Here is a 21,761-nt window from a genome sequence, read left to right as displayed (position 1 = left end):
CTTGGGACAAAGGTTGGTTGTAATAATGAAAGCATCATAGCAAACCTCTCCCTAAAAAAACACACAGAGGAATACGAAACAGTCTAATTTCTATGATACTTTTCCAGCGTTATTATTCCCTTGCAGTCTGCTAGTTCTGGTGGAAGCTCCGTAAGTGACTGAGAAGTGGATTTTAGAGACAGCGTTTATCTTCTGTGTTTTCAAAGAGCCAATATGATGCCACTGTTTTAGTAAATCCCTATGACATTAAAACATTCAGTTGCACGTAGAACCAGATAAAAAGCAGCAGCGCAGGCTGGGATCTACCTGTCTGGGTAGCAGCTCCGTGGAAAGGGACCTGGGGGTCCTGCTTTACAACATGCTCAGCATGAGTGACCAGGGTGCTGCTGTGGCAAAGACAGCCAAGAGGATGCTGGGCTGCATCAACAAGAGCACGACCAGCAGAGGTAATGAAGTCACCAACCCATTCTACTCAGCATTGTGTTCAGTTTTGGTCCCTGCTGTACACAAACGATGTGGGCAGGCAGGAGAGGGCTCAGAGAAGGGCTGCGAAGATGATCCAAGGCCTAGGAAGCTGCCACATGAGGGAAAACTGAGAGAACCGGGTTTGTTCAGCCTTGAGAAAAAGAGGCTGAGGGGAGATCTTATCACCATGTTCCAGTATTTAAAGGGTGGCTACAAAGATGATGGAGATTCCCTTTTTACAAGGAGTCACATGGAAATGATGAGGGGCAATGGGTACAAGTTACTCATGGGGACATTCCGATTGGACATAAGAGGTGATTCAAGAACTACTGAGAAAATGGCAGGATCAAACAGGAGCTGGAGAAACTCGATGACTGATGGACCGAAGTGTACAGATCACTCACTTGGCAGACAGAACACCCTACATAGCAGATCTCTAAGACGGGAAACTCCCAGGTATCTCCTCTTCTTTGTCCCCCACACAACTCTCCTACAAGGATGGTGTTTTGGAACATTCAACTTCCCCAGTTTGAGGAAAAGTGGGATGGTGAAGAATAAGGGCTAAGGGTTTATCTCCCAGCTACTTCTGGAGGAAACCACTAAGCAGTGGGAGGGAATGCAGAGAGAAACGGAAGCGAAATTTTACGCTTTAAAATATTTACGATAAATCTTCTAAAATGCTCTTTCGGCAATAACATTGATTTTCGCTTAAAACATTTGCCCACAAATTAGTTATGTGGTATATTGCCATCACTTACCTATAAAAGGTCATCATACAACCTGTGATAGTCATGTTCATGGGTACCTGAGCTGACATGCGGCCAATCAAAACCATCTTTTCACCAGTGTCTGGGTGAAAGGCTGAATCATAGATGTATTTTGCCCTCCACAATTCATCTTCTGTCAAGCCACGTGGCACAATACCTTGTCTTGGGACAAGTTAAAAAATGAGACAACAGCAAAAAGCACAATTATTATAAAATGCTGCAAACTCCGGTGACAAATGTGGTATCAGAGGACTTTGGGATGTTCATAATACGTTAATCTAGCCTCATAGTTAGCTTGTAGATCTTTAAATGGAGTGGTAAAATAAAAAGAACTGAAACTCCCAGCAGTGGGTACGCTGGCTGAGTTGTTATCTCCAGCATCAAATTCCTATTTACTCAAAGCTGTACTAGATTTTAGAGCTAAAGTCTCTGGAGTCATCAGCATGAAACTGAAAATTTACTTTCCAAGTATTTAAGAAACTACTTACTTCAAACAATATCACACATAAGAGGAAGTTTTAACCTCTGTTGTCATAGTAACTATTTTCAGAATTATACACTTCTGTATTTCAGAATACTTGATAGATGTTCTCAGATGACAGAGTTACCTCAATGACTGGCAAATTTGTCTTAAAAAAAAGTGTTTCAATCTCCAAACTAAGAAGTGTGGTGCAATGAACACAGGGCTTCAAATATTTCCTTTTAAATATATAACCATGTACTTATCAATGACATGGACTTTTTTGGGCCAGCAGTAGAGGTGGTCAATGACATACCTGTAATCATGCACAATTTTTCTTGCATTTTCCAGCTGGGCATCAGATAACAGAAGATTCCGGGGATCTGTTACAGTAAAGAAGTGAGCGGCTCGTCCAGAAAAAGTGCTTTGATCCCATCGGGGCTCCTTTATATTAATATTTCGTGGTACGCTTCCTGACATCTTCAAAAACCCTGCGAAGAAAACAGGAAAATTTGCAATTCAGAATTCCACTTATTTCACAACGTATCTATAACCTGCGGGATGAAAAGTGGTTACGCTTAGAGTGAAAAAACAAACACCAACCAACCTGTAGAACTAAACGTTAAAGGGGGAAGTACATACCCAGAAAGGAGATGATGTCAGTTACTATCATGGGTTTTAGTGAGGTTGGTATTGATAGAAGTAAATAAGCAAGAGCTTAGTTAAATGTCTACAGAAATGACCTTGTGCCTGTTTCCCCCAGACATTTATACATTACATCTTTGTAAGAGTACGAGTATCTGATTATGAGGTAGAGGAGCATCATACACAGGTTCAAATATCTGAGGATGAGGCGGATGCAGAGGAAGTATAGAAATCCATTAATAAATAGCTATATTAAAAACCAATATACTAATCAGAACGGTGCTTTATTTCAATGTTGAATTAGTGTTGGCCAAAAATACTGTCTTGAGGGGAAGGAGATATTAAATATTTCAAGAGATGCCTGAAGAGCTGCTGTAAGGTGCAGTAACAGGAGAAATACTTAATAAAATCCAGTTAACTTCTCTGGCGCAGCCAAACAAAAAATTAGGAGCACAAACCCAGCCATTTATTTTTAATAAATGTTGTTTCTCTAAATCCATGTTTTAAACCAAAGATTATATAATGCAACCATTTGCCACATTATGAACACATGACCAGATTTCCTAATGATACTTCAAAGATGGTTAAAGAACGACAATAAAGGACACGGAACCAACACAGTTGTGCATTTATGGGGCCTAAAGCCCAGTAAATTAAAAATTACTTCAGGATGACTGAGTTTACTTCAACATCTAATGAAAGAAGGGCTTAAGTCTCCATGCCTATCACAACCAGCACTAAACTGGCAGATTTAAAAGCAACAGGAAGGAGAAGAAAACTAGGAAATATTTAGAAGACACTATAGAACAACTTTTCTAGCAAAAACCAAATCAAACCAACCTCTTACCAGCCAGAATTGCTCATAGAGCGGGGACTATTCAGGGAAAAGACTGCTTGTTTCTGTTTCCCAAAATCCTCTGTTAGTGGAGTTGTTTGAGGAGGAGAGGGTTTCAAGATCAGATTGGATAATTTCGTTGGTTATCTTTCCACCCTAAAATTTAATGTGCTGTTGATTCAGCTTTGTCCTGTTTTACACTGGTCTCCCCTCTGTCGGTACTTACTGAATATCAACAGATATGGGAACAATAAATTCAGCTACTATCATAATTCATACTGAAATGTCACTTTGATGCCATGTTCACAGAACAGGAGAACCAGCATCACTGGAAAAGATAAAAGACGACATCATAACCCAGTCAAACCATTAACATCTATTGTGGAAAATACACAGTAAGGACGGAAATAATAGATATTTTTGCTGTGTCAAACAACAGATCAGTTGGAAAGGTATTTAAGAGAACCACTTGTGCCTGCAAACCCTGAGGCAGGTAACAGTCCACACTGGCAAATGAAACCAGTAATAAGGAATGGACTTTGCTCTCTGGCACATTCAAGTTGTTAAACCCTTTGTTTCCAAACTCGGGTGGCTGTACCCAAATGGCCTGTGGAACAGCAGCTAAATCCCCCCTCGCGCTGCCGGATTGTGTGGGGGAGCATCAGCCGTCCCGGCAGAACTGCTGCAGAGCTGACAATCCAGGGACCGCGCTCCTGTCACCAGGAGCATTTGTTTGGCACTGTTATGCCATCGGCACTGACACAGAGGTTTGATTATCCACACAATTCGTGCCACGGCTCTTCCTATACACCCAGGCGTGTTTTCCAAATCGTAACTGATGATTTTCCTAAAGTTCTTCCTGTACATACCGGTGAGCTTTGAACACAGCTGGAAGCCCAGCACCAAGCACCCCAAAATTTCTGGCCCTTTCTCTCATCAGATGGAACCATCTGCTAGTTCACGGCCTAATGTTTAATACTAACATTAACTGGAGGGAGAAAGAGGGCTTAAGTGAGAGCAGCCTCTCTTAAAAAATAAGTACATAAAAACTTGCACAAAGCTTGATCAGCAGTTTAGCGCAAAGGCCATGTTTAGATTTGTGGCAGAGCCACAGCAGAAGACTTTAAACCCCGTTTAGAGGTTAACAACAGCAGTTGCAGCAATTCTACAAAACGCTGGTTCAGGAGTTGTCAGGAGTTCAACTCTCTGCTGTTCCTTTTCAAAGTTGACATTTTAAACATCACATTGAAGGTCATTTAACCACTTTTCAAACCCAAGCAATAGCCAAAAGAGTAGCAACGACCATTTCGTTTATTTCAGACAATAAGATACTCCTCAATTTTAAACAACCCAGATATTTGCTCCTTTATTTCAAACCCTACTGCATGACTGGATAATCCAGATGGGCACAGGATCTCTGAGATTCTGGGCAACTTAAGCTCATGCAGCAGTGCATATATAAATATTATATGTATTTATATTATATATATATTTATTACCAGGACATTGTGTTACTGACACCTCATAATTTACCTCAAGTCTTGAAAAAAATCCACAACTAAGAAACTTCATCAGGTATGTCACTAATTTTGCCAGTATTTAAGCTAACACTGGGAACAGAGTGACAGAAAAAGAAATCTCTCGGTGGTATAACTGTGAACCAAATTCTCCATGTCTGATCTAAACACACATTTTTAAAGCTACAGTCACTGTTCTGAGTCGAGAACCATCCCTAATGGCAAAATGGACATTCCTTAAGGGATGCTGTTTAGGTTGCCAAGAGTGCAATATCGTCAGAGAGAATGTGAGAGAAACTCGCCTGAGAACTACTCCAGCAGCTGGTTTTCCTCAACAGATACAAAAGCCTGAATTCTCTTGAAGATCCTCCAGCAAACAACCTTAGATTGGGTACTGGATAGGGTACTGCTTCATTCTCTACACTGAATTTTCTGTTGTTTTTTGTTTTTACAGGGTCTGGAGTCCAGATTATAGCCTCCTGCAGAAGTGGACTCTATCAACGAGAGCGGCCTTTCACCTCTCTTGCACACAATTCCAGAAAGTCAGCAAAAACAGTGCTGGGGGAGGGAGAAGTCTATGTCCAAAAGCAATATGCACATAGTTGTGATAATGAACATTTTGACATCCCACTTCTTGGTGCCTGACTCTCAAACTGTATGTTGCAAGCCTGTTACAAAGCACGGGTAGTGCTGGGCACTGGAGCTTAAAAAAGAAGTCAACCCAGCCTGAATAGAGGAGGGCAAGGGAGAAAACTAGGCACCAAAATGCTGAAAAAACGCTGTAACTTGTACGGTGTCCTCTACCAGGACTCAGATCCCAACAGCAGGTGATGTAAAGGTGCTCAGGTCAGATCATGATCAATAAAATCTCCTAGAGGCAGCTAAACATTCCTTTTTTGAACAAGCTGAGCAAGCCTTTCCCCTGAAAACTCTGTAAAAATAGAAGGTAATGGCAATTCCTCTTTCCTACCAGAATGCTATAGAACAGGAATAGTTCACAGGTCAGAGCCTGGTGCTGCTGAAAACATTTCACGTGCAGATTCACTGGGAGAGGGAAAGAAAGATTTGACACATTCGGGCCCCTAGATCTCAGTTCTTCAAAGCAGCTCCCTAACAGCCTGATGTCCAGCTGCCCATGCCCTCTTCTGGGAAATGAGAGATATAGGCTACAAAAACACCAAGTTGAGAAAAGTACCTGCTGCTATAAAATGGGGAGAGGAACAGTTTATCTTCATCCTCTGACATATTTATAAACAAAGCACAATGGCCTCTTGTTTGCTTTTGGAGAGCATGTTATTTTGAAGCACCTCCCATGCTGTTTAGATAGAGCAATATTTAAGGATCCTGTTAGGCCTTTTTATTCCTCAAATAAGAGATTGGTCCTTTTTGGCGCTACTTTGCCTGAAGAGTCTCAGATTTTTCTTTTCCAGAAGCAATGCCCACCACAAAAGCTGCTATGTTAGCTTAGGAGAACAGACAGGAAATTAACTACTTACTGATTAGTAAAATGTGACCTGTTTTATTTTACAACACATTGGCAAAGCAACAGCGGAAAGGCAAACTCATCTACTACCCATATTTTAATTGCCCTGGCAGAGAAAAGAACACAATGCATTCTCCACGGATGACAATCACGGCACAATAATCAGTTCAAATGAGAAGAAATAATAGATTTTTAGGGGAAGAAAGCATTTTTGTGTGATGGCAAAAGAGCACTTATCAGACTTACCGGGGTCATTAAGCAATGGTATTTCTCTATTTGTACTATGTTTGCTATCACGGTTCGAAAGAAGCAGCACAGCTGATGACTGGGAGAAGTCTGATGCAACGTACTTACACCAAATGTTAACAAAGCCACTTGCCAAGTTTTCCTTCCCCAAAGTAGCTTCTATCAGTAAATATCTACTTAAATCACAAGCGAAAAAAAAGATCTTTGTCTGCACTGTGATTTTTCCTGCTGCAATCATAAAAACAAATTGAATGCTGGAGAAGGCAAATCACGGCAACGCTAGGAGATACCTTTTTTTGCTTATAAATGCGCGTCCCGCCTGTAGCCTAGCAACAAAAGCAGCACTCTGTGTGAAATGAGAGCCTGCTGCTGGGGCTCTCTCCTCAAAACAGCAGCCATCTTTGGCGTGTAACTTGACGAGAGATTTCATCATTCTGCATTAAACCTGCCTCTAGATGTTAGAAGTTGCCACAGCCAGCTCAGCGGTGTCGCCTTTCAATCTGCTGCGTTTTCTCCCATCGCGTGGGGTACATTGCAGACACACGTCACACGTTCACATCATCTCTTTGTTAAGAAAAACAAAGCTTCTTTGCTATAAAGGGTTAGCGCAAGCTCTTATTTCAGTCCTGACTGCTGCAAGCTTGTCTCTGCTGCTTATTTTTTAACCTCCCAACTGGTAAGTGGAAGTAGCACTACCTGGCTCTACCCAGACATGTTCATGGCCCTCTTGTGTTGTTTTCCGCTATTTCATGTATTGTTTTCTGATATCCACACAGGTGATTTTTTTAAATTGCACATAGGTACAAAGCCAGTCTTTAGCCTCCCACCCCAACACCCATTATAATAACAATAAATTATTTATAATTCATTAAATAAAGAAGGGCAGTAGTTATATATCCCTGCCTCTGGACACCAGGTGTCTGACCTCCAAGTTACTTGTGGTGTTCCTCTCCTGGAAAGGACGATCCCTCGGCAGGGAGGCGTGTTGTCCTGCAGCTCTGGGATTCGTGCGGCTGCCCCTGTGACACAGGGCGACTTGTGGTCAGGGGGAGATTTGGGGAGCGGGTGGGGAAGCGGAGCTGTTGTGTGTGCATGGAGGGGAGGGCTGTGGCAGCACCTCCCCAGGACGGGGGTGACCTGCTGGGACACCAGCTGTGCTCCCACACAGGGGATGGGGTGACACATGGGGCTGGGACCCTGAGGAGAGGACAAGGGTGACAAGTAAGGCTGGGACCCTGCGGAGCGGATAGGGGGTGACACACGAAGCTGGACCCCTATGGAGGGGATGGGGTGATACACCGGTCCGGGACTCTATGGAGGTGATAGGGGTGACAAACGGAGCTGGGCCGCTATGGAGGGGACGGGGGTGACACACGGGTCTGGGCTTTATGGAGGGGACACGGGTGACACACGGAGCTGGGCCCTATGGAGGGGACAGGGGTGACACGCAGATGAGAGGTGACAGATGGGCCTGGGCGCCTGTGGAGGGTACGGCGGTCACACGCCGGGCCGGGCCTGTGGGGAAGGGCAGGGAAGACACGGCGGGTTGGGCCCCCGCGGAGGGGCCCGAGGTGACAGATGGGTCTGCGCCGTTGCGGAGGGTACGGGGGTGACACGTGGGGCTGGGCCCCGGGGAAGCGCACCGGGGGGACACCCAGGGGGACACCGGCGCTGCCTCCTCGCCCGCTCCCCAGCCCCACGGGGACCCCGAACCGCCGGGACGCCCCGGTACTCACCGCGGCGGCCGCTCTCCCCGCTCCGCACCGCCCTGGCCCCGCTGCCCGGAAGCGGCTCGCCCGGCGCCGCGGCTCAGGGCGCGGGGTAGGCGGTTGGGCCGCCCCGCGCCGCTTCGCTCCGCCCCGGCGGGGCCGGGCAGACAGCCGGGGGTCCCGCCGGAGCCTCCCGTTTGACCCCCGCCTCCCTCCGGCGAAGGCTCTGAAGTCCCGAAGACGCCCCGGGGGGATCGGCGGCCCCGGGGTGCCGGGCAGGGCGGCTCCGGGAGCGGCCGGTGGCCGTTTAACGGTCCGGAGACAGCCCCGGCCGCGGTGTTAGTGTAACCGACACGGGGAAACTGCCGGAAGGGTCACCGGCTGTCACGGGCCGGTTCCGCCGGTGCTGGGGTTGCGGCAGCGGGGTGTCGGTTAGCGGGGGGAGCAGCGCCAGGGGCGGAGGAGCCGGAGGCCCGAAGGCAGCGCGGAGGGAAGGGATGGATTTCTGCTTGCTTAACGTTTTTGTCGCTCGCGCTTCAATTGCAGAAAACAGCCAGAAAAATAAACGTGTATCCCGGATTTTGTTGGAAGGCTGAGAGCATTTCTTTTTGTAATTGTGGCCAATCCACATTTTATAGTATCAGATAGCTTCTCTGTTTGAGATTAGACGTGCAATCACTTGAGGTTTAATGAAAATAGTGGGGATACTCCATTAGGCTGTTCCTACTCTTTCTCTAGCCCAGCTTCCTAATGAACACTGCCAAATGCACAAACTCGATCCCTAACACACGTGTCAAGAATCGGCACATTAATGTTTAAGCCTAATAGTGTTGTAAGTCAGCAACACTTGAGCTGGTCTCAGTCCCGTGAGATTGATCCATGTAGCTTAACTTGGTCAGTCTCATTTGTGAGCTCAAGCATGTGTTTTGTTACAGGTTCACACAGAGTACAGCACTTTGATGGTTAAATTACAGGGCAAGTACTAGATTCATCAAATAAGCCCTACCTGAGCGCCTGTTGAAGCATTCCTTTCAGTCGCCTTATTTCCCAAGGAATGCATTAACTCCTGCATTTCCCAAGGAATGCATTTGACTCCTGCAAACCTCCACATGTACATTCAGTCCTTTGCATTTGTTGAACTAAGGGTGAATTTATCCACCTGCATGTTTTCACCTGATTACAGAGCACAGTCCTCCCTATGCTCACCAGAAAAGGAGGATTTCTGTTCCTCTACAATTACTGCCTCATCTAAGAAATGAGTTTTACTGTATTTGCTTTCCTCAAGCTTTCCTGTATTCCTAATATTTACATTGGAAATTAATGCTTTTCATGTTTTTTAACATTTCAAACCAGTACTGGGCGTTATCTAAGGAAAATGAAGTGCTGCTGCACATCACATTTATTAATATAAATGTCCAGCAAGCGGCACTGCAGGACCAGGTTTACCGCAGCCCTGGATCACAAACAGTGCAGTCTGAGAGGGTAAAGGCAGGTGTAGGACGGTGTATCAAGACTCTTCTGCTCCATGAAAAATGTAGTCGTAGAGCAGGAGGGAAACAATATTTGGTGATGGCCCTGAGCGTGCAGCACAAGGGTGGAATACACAACTGGCGTGTATTCGGCTGCTGGCTCTGAAAGGTGGTGTTAGGAACTGGCCTTGGCACCACGCTGACGGTTATCAGGGGTTTGTCAGAAGAAACCAGCAACATTTCTGGGAACTATTCTCTAGCACTCACTTGATGGGAGGTGCCTGTGAAGGCTCTGTGGTGGGTTTTGCTATCAGGAGCAGAATACTGGTCAAGGTGAGACACGTATATCCAGCATTTCCTATTGTCTGCTGACTTACTGCACATTTATGGAGAAAATCCAAACCCCACACTGGAAGGGACATCAGCACAGACTGAGAAATGCCTGTCAGTTCAAAGATTGTTTCTGTAAGTGATTTAGGGATTTCTGAGAGTCTGTGTCACTGTATCAAAACCCACCACTCTTTTCCCAATCTCAGCTGATAATGAATAAACTATTATCTAGGGAAATTTGGTCAAGCAGACAAGTAACACTACAATTTTTGGCAATATAAATTGTAATGAAACCCTTATATAAGCTGATAGAGGACTACTTACAAAATCATTTAAAGGTTTTGGCTTCATCTGTAGTATTTGAACCCAATTCTAGGTTACTCATGCTATACTGTGCCAAGCTAAATTGATGCATACTGAATTTTCCTATTTATCTAGATGAAAACGTGCATAATTATATCAGATAAGACTGGAAGGAAATGGACATGAAAAGCCAATCTGCATTTAGAAGAGGCATTAAGGTACGTTTAAAGGGATAAACCAGCCTTTCAAGGGGATTAGGAAGCCATTTAATCTCTGATGTGTCTATTTTATAAATGTCTCTTGTGGGATCGCTCATGCCCTGAAGCATCTGTGCCAGCTGCTGTCAGCAGAAGACACTTGACTGGGCAGACTGATTGGGGATGGCAATAAGCAGCTCTGGATGTAGGATGGGAAAAAGAGAAGGTGTAGCACCATCCCATAGGGCACCGGTAACAGCCACAGAATCTCAAAACTGCCTCAACCAGGCCTGACAATTTTTTTTTCACCATCCTCTAAGGACCAGATATCACCTCCTGAGTGTTTCCAATGGCTTTGGAAAATCCTGTGAGTCTGAGAGAGCTGGGGCTGTTCAGCCTGGAGAAGAGAAGCTGAGAGGGGATCTCATCAATCCTTATAAATATCTCAAGGGTGGGTGTCAAGAGGATGGACCAGACTCTGTTCAGTGATGCCCGGTGACAGGATGAGGGGCAATGGGCACAGACTGAAGCACAGGAGGTTCCATCTGAATATGAGGAGAAACTTCTTTCAGGTGCCAGAGCCTTGGAACAGGCTGCCCAGAGAGGTTGTGGAGTCTCCTTCTCCAGAGACATTCAAACCCACCTGGACACGACCCTGTGTGATCTGCTCTGGTGAAGATGCTTTAGCAGGTGGGTTGGACTGGATGATCTCCAGAGGTCCCTTCAACCCCAACCATTCTGTGATTCTGTGATATCCTCAGACAGCACAGGGAAGCAGAAGATGTCACACACAAGAACGTGCCATAGCAACAGGGGAAGGCATAAAGTGACACAAGCAAACAGGTGAAAACTGTATGTGACAGCACAACATATGACAAAACAAGACACCATTGGACAACTTGGAATAGCACACAGCATACCACAACTCAATTTTGCACACAACATCACATAGAGCACGGAACAACACTTGACACCACGCCACAGCACGACAGATACACCTAGAGAGCTGATGAAAATGCTGAGAGAGCAGAGGGATTCCTAACAGCAGGAAATTCCTAGGAAGGTATGGAAAGTGTCTAGAAAACCATGGGAAATTCCTAGAAAGCTAAAGAGAACCCCTGGAAAATTATAGAAAATTATTAGAAAGCAGAATTGAACTCCTAGAAAGCTGGGGGAGGTCTCTGGGAAAGCGAAATGTGAATTCCAAGCAAGCTAGCTACAAATTCCTAGAAAGCTGGAGGGTATTTCTTGTAAAGTAAGGAGGAATTGCTATAAAGCAATGGAGGATCCCTAGAAAGAAATGCACAGTTCCTAGAAAGCTGTGGGAAATTTCTCAAGAGCAAGAGGGAACTCCTGGAAAGTGGAAGGGAATTCTTAGAAATTCTTATAAAATTTAGGGAAGTTTCCGGAAGAGCATTGAGGATTTCTTGAAAGCATCTGGAAATTCCTAGAAAGCAAATGTAAATTCCTAGTAAGGTGAAAGACGTACTTGGAAGGCAATGGGAAAGCAATACGAAATTCCCTGAAAGCTGGGTAGAAATTCCTAGAAAGATGGAAGGAACATTCCCAGACATCACTAGGAAAACTGTAGAAAGGCACGTGGAATTCCTAAAAAGATGCAGAAAAATGCAAGAAAGCAATGGAAAATTCCCGGTCGGGTTGTATATCCTGTGGTTCCTAAAGCCCTGGGGGAAAATATTAGAAATAATGCTGAGAAAAGCACAGAAAATCAACTACTGTGAAAAGTGGGGGGAAAGCAAAACCAGAAGGTAGATAGGATCATATCCAATAGTTTTCCCTAAATGCAAATTGTACATAGAAGACATCCCTAATTTGAATTTCTAAACGGTAAGGACCAGCTCACCCTGAAACCTGAGTTGGTGGAGCTGAGCCCTGATGTGCACTAAGCCCAGCCCTGGGCAGCTGAGCTTTGCGGGAGGGAGCTGACTTGGAAAGCCCATGACCTTGAGGCAGATTCTGACAAATGAATGATGAACTCAGGGAACATTTCCAGTACTGTCTGTTACAGACCGTCACAGCAACAACTCTTCGCAGGGAAAAGCCAAGGGCACCGAGGTGGGCCGCAAAGAGGGAGATGTTGCTTATGTTGCTGGGATGAAACAGTCCTGCCTGATGTGGTGAGACAGGCACGGAGGCTGGAACAGGAAAACAGAGCCAGATGAGCCAGGTTGAAAGTGGATTTGGGATTAGATCATAGTTTGGAGTAATCTGGTTAGATCACTGGGTCCTTCGAAAGTTCAAATGGAAGTCGTGGCAGGAGGAGTGAAGCAGCCCAAAGTTTATACCTTGGTGTGGATTATTCTTTGGAATATCTTTCTAGTGCTTTATTTAACTTGGTGAAACATTTGTGACTGCCATCAAGCCCAGACTATGTGATTTGGTAAGGACTTTGACAACCAGCATCTTGCCTCCAAGAACAATTGAATCCCAGAAGCTGAAGGTGAGACCCTGGGTTGGTACAGCTGCAACACTGCAATGTCTGCAGGGTTGTCTGGGGAGCTGCAGAGGGGAAAATGCTGCCTGACACAGCAAAGCTCCAGGACTGGGACGTTTGGAGTGGTCTGGTCATTATTTTTAATTCAAAGATTTGTAGTCTGCTGATGAAAGGGCTGCAGCTCCCGACCATACCGAATGTGCGATAATGTGGACTTAAATGTAACCAACTGTTGTGCAAACTATTGCTCACTTGCTCCACTAACCGTCAGAGGCAATGGGCTCCGGTAGCTACCAAGTGCACTCTTTGTCATCACACATCCTCGCATCAGAAACCCACAAAAATCTGCTGGCGGAAGTTAAATTGTTCTTCTCCATCCATCAGTGGGGGGCTGGGCTGGAATATGGGGAAGGATGAATTTTATGCTGGCACGCAGCTCAGGAGTAAATCTGTAACACCAGTTTAGGAAGGGAAAGTGCCACCTACCAAGCCATCTGCTAAGAAAATTGTGTTAGCTGCAGTCTAATCCACTGTTGCTAGATATCACTGTAGCACTCATCTGTGAAGAGTTTTGCTGCTAATATATCTATTTGTATTCTTTTTATCCATCCACTCAGAATTAATTATTCCTCAGATTAATTTCATTCTAATGAATCACTCTGTATCACTGGCTTTATTTCATTTCTGAGATACTAATTAATATGTCAAAGCCATCTTTAGCATTAGAAGTGCTGTCATTTTTTTCCGTGACTTTTCTTTTGATTCATCTATTTGACTTCGATTTTTCAGAGGACTTAAAATGTCCATCCAGTGAGGAACAAAAGAAAAAATACAAGTTATACAGTATTTAAAACCGATGCACATGCAAATAAAGCATAAGTTGGGAGGCAATGGGCCAGTCTGTAACATTGTGTTAACATACTAGTTTATGTGCTATTTCATGTAATAGGACCTCAGCAATCAGCTGTGTAGGGGTCGGGTTTTTATACACATGGATTAGGATATAAAATTCAGCAATGCATCAAGTGCCTACATTTGTTGATTAAATGATCAGAAATGCTGAGATATTTTGCATTTGTTGCTTTAGTTTAGGTTTTAAAGAAGGGCAGCCAGAGGAAGTGTTTTTCTTTCTTTAGAGCTCTTCTCTCAGATATAATTTATTCTCATAATCCTCTGCAGTTTGGCTCTCTACCCACTCTGGAGGGAAGTGTTGGCAGGGCAGTGATCACTCTGCTACCCCATATCTGTAGCAGATGGAAATCTCACAAAGAGAAGGGGGGAAATTTTCGGCTTTCCCGTCTCAGCGATTTCCAGGGTGATTTAAGATCCAGTTTGGTTTGATGGAGCAGGTCAAGCTGCGAGAGCAAGAGTCACTCCAGATGTTCACTGTGGAAAGCTTCTTTTTCTGTGGGCCTGTGGGAGTGAGAGGGTGGAACTGGAAAAACCCCATAAAAAGTCACTGCATAAACTCTGCCGATTCAATAACACGGTTATTCGCAGCATCACACCGAGCTTAAATTACCCGTGGCTCCTGTGTGGCAGAAGGCTGGGGACTGTTCAGCTGGCAGCTTCTGCTCAAATCACTAGCTACAGGTTCAGCATGTCTCTTGCTTTCCTGTCTTCCCCTTCTCTCCCCAAAAGAACCATTTTGTTGCACAATCTGGTGGGGTTACAGCTGAACCAACCAGCTTTGCTCTGCGTTTGCGCTGCAGATGCAGCGAGGGGTTGCCTGTGATGAAAGGAAAGGGGAGCAGAGCTTGAGCTCTGGCAGTCGAGCATCAATGTACCGGGGAGGGGAGATGCCAGAGGAGCAGCAGAGCCTGGTCCTGCCCGGCCAGCATCCTGCAGCCAGCACGGGAGCTCTGCATCCAGCAACCAGCACCACCGCCCAACAAATCCCCCCCATTTACACCCTCCTTGCATCACCCTTTGTGCCCAGCTCTGCCACTGCCCGCATGAGCTGCCTCAAGCGAGTCATTTAAATTCAGAATTTCATTAATTTGTTTTTTCTGTTTGGGCTTTTTTTTTTTTCAGTTTCTTTTTACCTGCCAGTGTCCAGATTCGTTCACACAGTTCACCAGTGACCTGATACCCAGGGATGCTTTGTGCACTGGCTGCCATTGGAAAGAGTCCAAAAGTCAACATTCACAAAGGCACTGATGTGCTTTTTGAGATCAACCCTATTGAATCCTCTAGACTGTAACGTCCAGCTGAAGATGCACATGCCCATAATCTACAATCAAAATACTGAATATTTAGGCCTCTTGTTGGCAGCGTTTGGGGACTAGAAATCATTTCTATCACTGATCCTTTTTTCGCTGCTGGTGGGTCTTTATCATCCAAGAATGAATTTGAAATCCTTGGAGTTTGTTTTGTTTTGTTTTTAGCAGCAACGTAAGAGTTGTTTCTGCTGCTACTTTTTGCTCTGTGCTTTTGTACTCATTACTGTGGTTTTCCCTGTGGAATATCCAGCATAATAATATCAATTTAACCAGTGTGCTTCACTGATCTTTAAGAGACTTCATAGCTGTTGTTCGATTACCAGGAGCCCTTGATTTTCCCGCAAAGGTTAAGCTGAGGCTAAAGTTATTTTGGCTTATTAGTATAACCTGTTATTTACAAACCTGACAGCTATTTTGTCTAAAATTATTTCTGCTAACATGCCTCAGCTGATTTCATGTTTAATAAATCCCATGCATGCAGACTCAAAAAGTCTGCAGAGAGTGACATGAGTACAATTTGTATCCACACATTGTGCATTGTTTTGGAAATTAAGCTGCCTTTCTCCAGCTCTAGTATGTGTGCTATTTTGTAGCTTAAGGCATGTTTATCTCTCAATACAAGATCTGGACCTTGTTCAACTTTGGCTTGGTCTTCCAGTAGCTAATTACTGTTTGGATTAATACCATTTGGATCAAGACACTACTCAGTATTTGTATTTTTAAAGCTTCATATGGACCAAATAGGACTTTCTCCAATCAGAGTGTCCTGGGAGGAGCAGGTGCCTCGCAGGGTCGTATTAGAGACACAAAAGCTTTGCTTTGCTGGGCATTGCTTTGATTCCAGCATCGGTCAGTAGCTATCAAAAAGCATTAAATTAAATTAAGCAGCTTTTTAATGTATGTACCCAGGGAGAATTAAACAAGCCCTGTGCTTGTTTCTGAATCTCAGAGAAACACCTGCACTGTCATCCTCTTGTTGGCAGTTTTAGGCAAGTCCTGACCGCGATGAAAATGGATCTTTCTTGCATTGGCTGGAGGCAGCAAGAGGAAAATTTACCCTGTACTTTGTATAACTGGCTCCCAGAGTGTCAATCGGCTGCCTAATCCCACTACTAAATTTACCTGAATAATAATAGGGGTTTAATGGATTTCACTTTTGTTCCTCACCTGGGTATGACTATTAAGTCATGAAAGTTTTAAAAGCTTGCAAATTAGCTCGAGTGACAAATGAGTACAGCAGGGTGCCCTGCATGAAATGCTGGTGTTCGAAACCTACGTAGATGTTGAAGGGGCTTTGCTCCACTGGTTCGGTCTCGGCTGAGCCAGACCTCATGTTCATCCCTGATCACTCACATTTAGAGATGAGACAGGAGAGAGGCTCTGTCTTCTGAAACAGACACAGAATTGCCAAACGAATAAAGACCGTGAGATTCTTAAAAGCTGCTGGGAGTAGGAAGATAAATGGCATTTTTAAAAATCTCATATTCAAATGAAAAATTTAAACCCTCACCCATGTGAGCAGCACTGGGGCCTTTCAATGCTGTCTTCAGCCTCTTCCCCGGGAAAGGCTGTTCCCGAGCAAAATTGAACTGAAGATTTCACTCAGATAAGCAGGTGATTGAGAGCAGACAGCTCTCGTTTCTGCAATGTGTCCTCAGTATGCCTCGAAGATTGTGCTGTTTGTGTGCTCTGGAGCTGTGATTTCTCCTGGAATAATCCAGGACAGTTGTAGTGGAAAGAAAATCAAACGTGCTCAGTGAGTTCTTACGCGGGCAATGTTCTCCTCAGCCTAGGGTTTCTACTTCAAAACCAGAAGTGTGCTACAGATCTTTTTAATGCAGGAAACATCACCATTGTTGTGCTTTAAGAACAAGAGGAAAAAAAAAGACGACCTTGAAAACAGAAAAAGAAAACTCACAAGGAGTTTCATTAGAAATCTCTATTACCAAACAATACAGGATTAATTTTCTTGTGTATTTTCACCCTTCTCTGGAGGTGAATGATGATTAAAGGGCACGATAATAAGAAGGGGAGAATGAGAACTTGCTGCTGAGAAACAGTTGGAAAAAAATAAAGAGAGGGGGAAGGAAAACAAGTGTTTTAGTTAGCTAGTCAAGGTTAATATAGCACTGTATCTGCTTTAACTGACATTGTGAAAAATTACAGATGGCACAAAAGCAATTTCACTAATGCTGAACCCTGCAAAGTTTATCTTGACAACTTAGTAAGCTTAAAAAACTTCCGTGAGGTTTTTAACCTCCCTGCGATATCTTTTATCTTCATTTTCTGGTTTTCTTTGAGTAAGATTCTTACACAAACGTAGCACCTTGCAAATCAGCACGTTCATCTTCTTTCATTGCCTGTTGTGGCTAAGATAAGAAAGAAAAATCCCTTTTGTAGAAAGAAGGGGTCTGAGATGCAACTGCTCTGGTTTTGGTGCTTACTACCGAACCTGAAGGATTTTTGCAAAGGAGAAAACACGGTGTGAAGAGAGTGGCAGATTTTTGCGCTCAAGGGCAGCAGTTCAGTGCACCGAGTTTTCTCTACAGACACAAACCCCGAACACCTCCCCATGTGCCATCAGGGGGTTCCCGCTCCGAGGCTCTGACGGGTCCCAAATTGTTTCCCTGCTCTCCCCTCGCCTGATTTCCAGCAACTTAGTCGGGATACGGGTCCTCAGGCAGCTTGTGTAGCTGCGAACCGGGGCTTTGGGTTCCCCCCACCTTGTCCACACGCGGGGATAACGATGTTATGAACCCGGGGTTTAAGAGTTTCTGGCGGCGGGTTCGGCCTGGAAGCGGGGGGTGGAAATCGGAGCGTCCCGGCGTGGCTCGGCCCCCCGGGGCTGCCTGGCGGTCCGGCGGCGGGGGGACGCGGAGAGGGGCACGGGGGGGGCCGCGGGGCCGCGACCGCCCAGGAGAGGGAGCCCGGCGGCCGCCGCTGCGCCAGGCGGCGCGGAGGGAGGCGGCGCGGAGCGCTGCCCCGGCGGCAGCCCGGCCCTCCCCGCTGTTCCTGAGCACCCCCACGCTCGCCGCCCCTTCCCCGCTGTGCCGGGAGGGAGGTCCTGACCGACCCCCCCAACCCCCAGCTTCCCAAGCGTGCCCTGGGGTAACGCTGCTCCCCTGGGGGCCGCGGGAGCCGCGGGTGCTTCGGCCCGCAGCCCGCCTCCTGAGCATCGCCCAGCCCCAAGTTAGTGCCGGTACTTACTTTCCGCATCAATGAATTGAACTCAGCTGGCTCGTAGCGCCGAGGCATCACGCAGCGCCCCGGAGCTCGGCGAAGCTCAGACAGGGCAGAGTAATCCCGGCTGCGCTAAACTCCAGGACAGCGGCTCCAGGAGCCCGGCTTTGCCTTCCTCTGCGGCTGCCTGAGAAGTTTTTCCCCAGGAAAGCAGAAAAACCGGGGGAAGGCTGCCCAGAAGAAGCTGCGTCCAGCCGAAGATGTTAGAGGAGGAGAAGGGGGCTCGCATTTTGCCCGCTGCGTGCCTCCATGCCTGTCTCTCCATCGTCTTAATCCTTTAGGAGGAGACGCCAGGCAGACAGACCTTTCCTGGAAGGACGGAGGATGCTGCCGAGCCCTGCCCCGGGCAGAAGAAAGGCTTTGCCGCCGGGACACCCCGGCACCGGAGATGCACGGCCCGGGGCAGGCTGCGGGAACGCATGAGGAGCTGCCTCCGCCCCCGCTTTTCTGAGACGGAAAAAGGCATATTAAAAGCTGGACCCGATGCCCGGAGCGCAGCCCCGCTAAGCAGCTGGTGGGATTATTCCAGGGTAGTTATGGAAAGCTACAACCCGACAGCGGAGCGTTAAAGCGACTGTCCCCGCTGGAAGAGGAACCGGCTGCGGGTACCGCTGGTGTCGCACCTGCATCGTGGCCGAGGGGAGGTCACTCAGGTCCTTCTTCTCCTCTCGCCCTTCTTTCTCCTTCCAGGGAACAACAGAAGAAAGAAATGGTACTTGGCTCTTGCTATTGTTGGGAATACCGTGCCTTTTGCCTGGGATGATTTGCCCTGATGTGCTGCTTTGACGGGATGTACAAAGTGCCACTGGGACAGATGCGGCCAACAGAGTTTGCAGGGTGATCAGCAGGGGCCGTGGGATGGAGGCAACTGAGCGCTCGCCGGCTGGGTCCGTCACACACGGTCCGACAGCACAGACCTCCTGCTCCCTTGAAAACTGACTCCTGATGGTCGAACTCTGCCAGCTCCTGTTTTTACTTCTCCCCGGCCAATTTGCACTTTCAGGGAAAAAAGAAACCACACACTCACCTGATGCAATGCAGTGTTTCTGTGTTGATTTTGTATATAAGATTTGCTATGCAATTCCAAAACTAAAAGAGGAGAGACAGCTCTGCACCCCAGAGAAAACAGAGAATCAGAGGTGAAAGGTAGGAGCCAGCATTTCTCGTTTAAATAAAACTAAATGACATGAGCTACTTCTTACCGAAAACCTTCAAAACACACCTACTGTATATTTATTTTCTTTGTCTTGGAAGTGTAAACCAATTTGAAACGAAGTGAAGATTTGCTTTCTGACGCTGTCCAGAAATAGAGGACTGTTGCATTTTGTAACAGGAGTGTACTGGGGAGGAAGGATGGAGTGTTTTGTCAGTGAGACCTTTAGGAAACTAGAGAAAAAGCACCTTGTATAGTACGCTCCAGTAAATAGGAAGGGCTAGTGCAATGGACACTGGAAATACTCGATCAATAGCCTATTTAAGTGGGAGTATATGCAAGCATGGAAAAGTGATTGCCTTCCTGTCTGTGGGGTATATTTGCAGAGGACAACAGCAGAACACTTGCAGGTGAGCTGTCTGAATTAGGTTAGTTCATACTGGGGTGGTGCAGTGTTTTTCTGAAGGGACTGCTTAAAAAACAGTCTGTAGGGTGGACTGTATTTGTGCATTTTCTGTTCCTGCTCATAAACCTTTCAGTGTGCAGGATGATTCAAAGTGGGTGAAGTCCATTTGGGGATGAAAGGACCATAAAAAAGGACCCTTGGTCTGTTTGGCGGTGAGTAATTAATGGATGTCTGATGTCTCTGATCTCTGCAAGGAAAGGAGCTGATGTCGTCATGAAAATCATGATATGATTTTCCCTCAGGAGAAACTATGACTTGGAACGACACCACTATGGATGGGGAAGGGTTGCTGGTGGAAAGGGACTCTTCCTTTCGGATCCTCACGGGCTGCTTCCTCTCGCTGCTGATCCTCTCCACGCTGCTGGGAAACACGCTGGTCTGTGCAGCTGTCATTAGGTTTCGCCACCTCAGGTCCAAGGTGACCAACTTCTTTGTCATCTCCTTGGCTGTGTCCGATCTCTTAGTGGCAGTTCTGGTCATGCCGTGGAAAGCTGTGGCTGAGATTGCTGGTTTCTGGCCTTTTGGTTCATTTTGCAACATCTGGGTGGCCTTTGATATTATGTGCTCAACAGCATCCATCCTAAATCTCTGTGTCATTAGTGTGGACAGATACTGGGCCATCTCCAGCCCATTTAGGTATGAGCGGAAAATGACCCCCAAGGCAGCCTTCATCATGATCAGCGTAGCGTGGACTTTGTCTGTTTTGATTTCCTTCATCCCTGTGCAGCTGAACTGGCACAAGGCTACAACCACAAGCTTTTTGGACCTAAATGCCACCTTACAAGGCATAAGCATGGACAACTGTGATTCTAGCCTGAACAGGATGTATGCCATCTCCTCTTCTCTAATTAGCTTCTATATACCCGTGGCCATCATGATAGTAACTTATACAAGGATATACCGGATTGCTCAGAAGCAAATACGCCGCATCTCAGCCTTGGAGAGAGCAGCAGTGCACGCCAAGAACTGCCAGAACACGACCGGCAACAGAAGCAGTATGGACTGCCAGCAACCAGAGAGCAACTTCAAAATGTCCTTCAAGAGGGAAACGAAGGTCTTAAAGACTTTGTCAGTGATCATGGGGGTGTTTGTGTGCTGCTGGTTGCCGTTTTTTGTATTGAACTGCATGATTCCCTTTTGTGAGCCCACCCAACCATCCAAGGGAGCAGAAGCTTTCTGCATTAATTCCACGACCTTCGACGTTTTTATTTGGTTTGGATGGGCCAATTCTTCCCTCAATCCCATAATTTATGCCTTCAATGCTGATTTCCGCAAGGCGTTTTCAACCCTGCTAGGATGCTACAGGCTCTGCCCTTTGTCCAGCAATGCTATAGAGACTGTTAGTATCAACAATAACGGAGCTGTTGTTTTTTCAAGTCAACATGAGCCCAAAGGCTCCAGCCCCAAAGAGTCTAATCTGGTTTATCTGATTCCACATGCAATTATGTGTCCGGAAGAAGAACCTCTTAAAAAGGAAGAAGAGGGTGAACTATCTAAAACCTTGGAGAAAATGTCTCCAGCACTGTCGAGTATCTTGGATTATGAAGCTGATGTTTCTTTGGAAAAGATCAATCCCATTACACAAAATGGGCAGCATAAAACCTGAACAGTAAGGTTTACCCAGCAAGACCTAATAGTGTTTATTGTAATAATCCAAAAAAAAAAAAAAGATATACAAGATTTTTTGGTAAGAAACTAAGCTCTAGGGAGAAATACACATTTACACTAAGCCCAGAATTAATTTTCCTGGCATTCAAAGTAAATTTAACATTTAAAACAATAAACAGGAAGAGATACTG

General features: G+C 45.9%; 2 protein-coding genes across 10 annotated transcripts in view; one reads left to right on the top strand and one right to left on the bottom strand.

Annotated features, from left to right (window-relative positions):
* Positions 1-18,455, bottom strand: part of SFXN1 (sideroflexin 1) — a 30,377-nt gene extending 11,922 nt beyond the window's left edge. For 3 of the 5 annotated variants that reach the window (XR_010466100.1, XR_010466101.1, XM_065029554.1), the window contains exons 1-4: positions 8,155-8,368; positions 7,344-7,437; positions 2,009-2,183; positions 1,224-1,394 (exon numbers count right to left, since the gene is read on the bottom strand). Coding sequence is in view for 3 of the 5 variants with exons in the window: in XM_065029554.1 (XP_064885626.1) it covers positions 1,224-1,394; positions 2,009-2,172 (335 nt within the window). In the remaining 2 variants the exon portion in view is untranslated. Of the gene's footprint in view, positions 1-1,223; positions 1,395-2,008; positions 2,184-7,343; positions 7,438-8,154; positions 8,369-18,310 lie in introns of those variants that run through there. The other 2 variants (XM_065029556.1, XM_065029555.1) reach the window with 2 other exon arrangements.
* A 313-nt stretch (positions 18,456-18,768) lies between these two features.
* DRD1 (dopamine receptor D1) lies at positions 18,769-21,761 on the top strand. Of its 5 annotated transcripts, none has more exons than XM_021289222.2 (2): positions 18,769-19,489; positions 20,205-21,761. In XM_021289222.2, exon 2 carries the CDS (start codon positions 20,213-20,215, stop codon positions 21,566-21,568), a length of 1,356 nt encoding a protein of 451 aa, XP_021144897.1. In that variant the 5' UTR covers positions 18,769-19,489; positions 20,205-20,212; the 3' UTR covers positions 21,569-21,761. The 5 variants fall into 5 exon arrangements, with proteins under 5 accessions (XP_021144897.1, XP_021144896.1, XP_021144893.1 ...); XM_021289221.2 differs by having other exon boundaries at positions 19,353-19,489; positions 20,157-21,761; XM_021289218.2 differs by lacking the exon at positions 18,769-19,489 and adding an exon at positions 19,736-19,906 and having other exon boundaries at positions 20,157-21,761.

This window comes from Columba livia, chromosome 14 (genome assembly GCF_036013475.1).
Source record: "Columba livia isolate bColLiv1 breed racing homer chromosome 14, bColLiv1.pat.W.v2, whole genome shotgun sequence".
In the NCBI taxonomy this organism is placed as follows: Eukaryota; Metazoa; Chordata; class Aves; order Columbiformes; family Columbidae; genus Columba; species Columba livia.
This window is presented reverse-complemented; position numbering and strand designations above follow the sequence as displayed.

What these genes read in the sequence shown, in the direction of transcription:
- DRD1 (XM_021289222.2), top strand. Translation starts at nt 20,213, where the DNA reads ATGACTTGGAACGACACCACTATGGATGGGGAAGGGTTGCTGGTGGAA.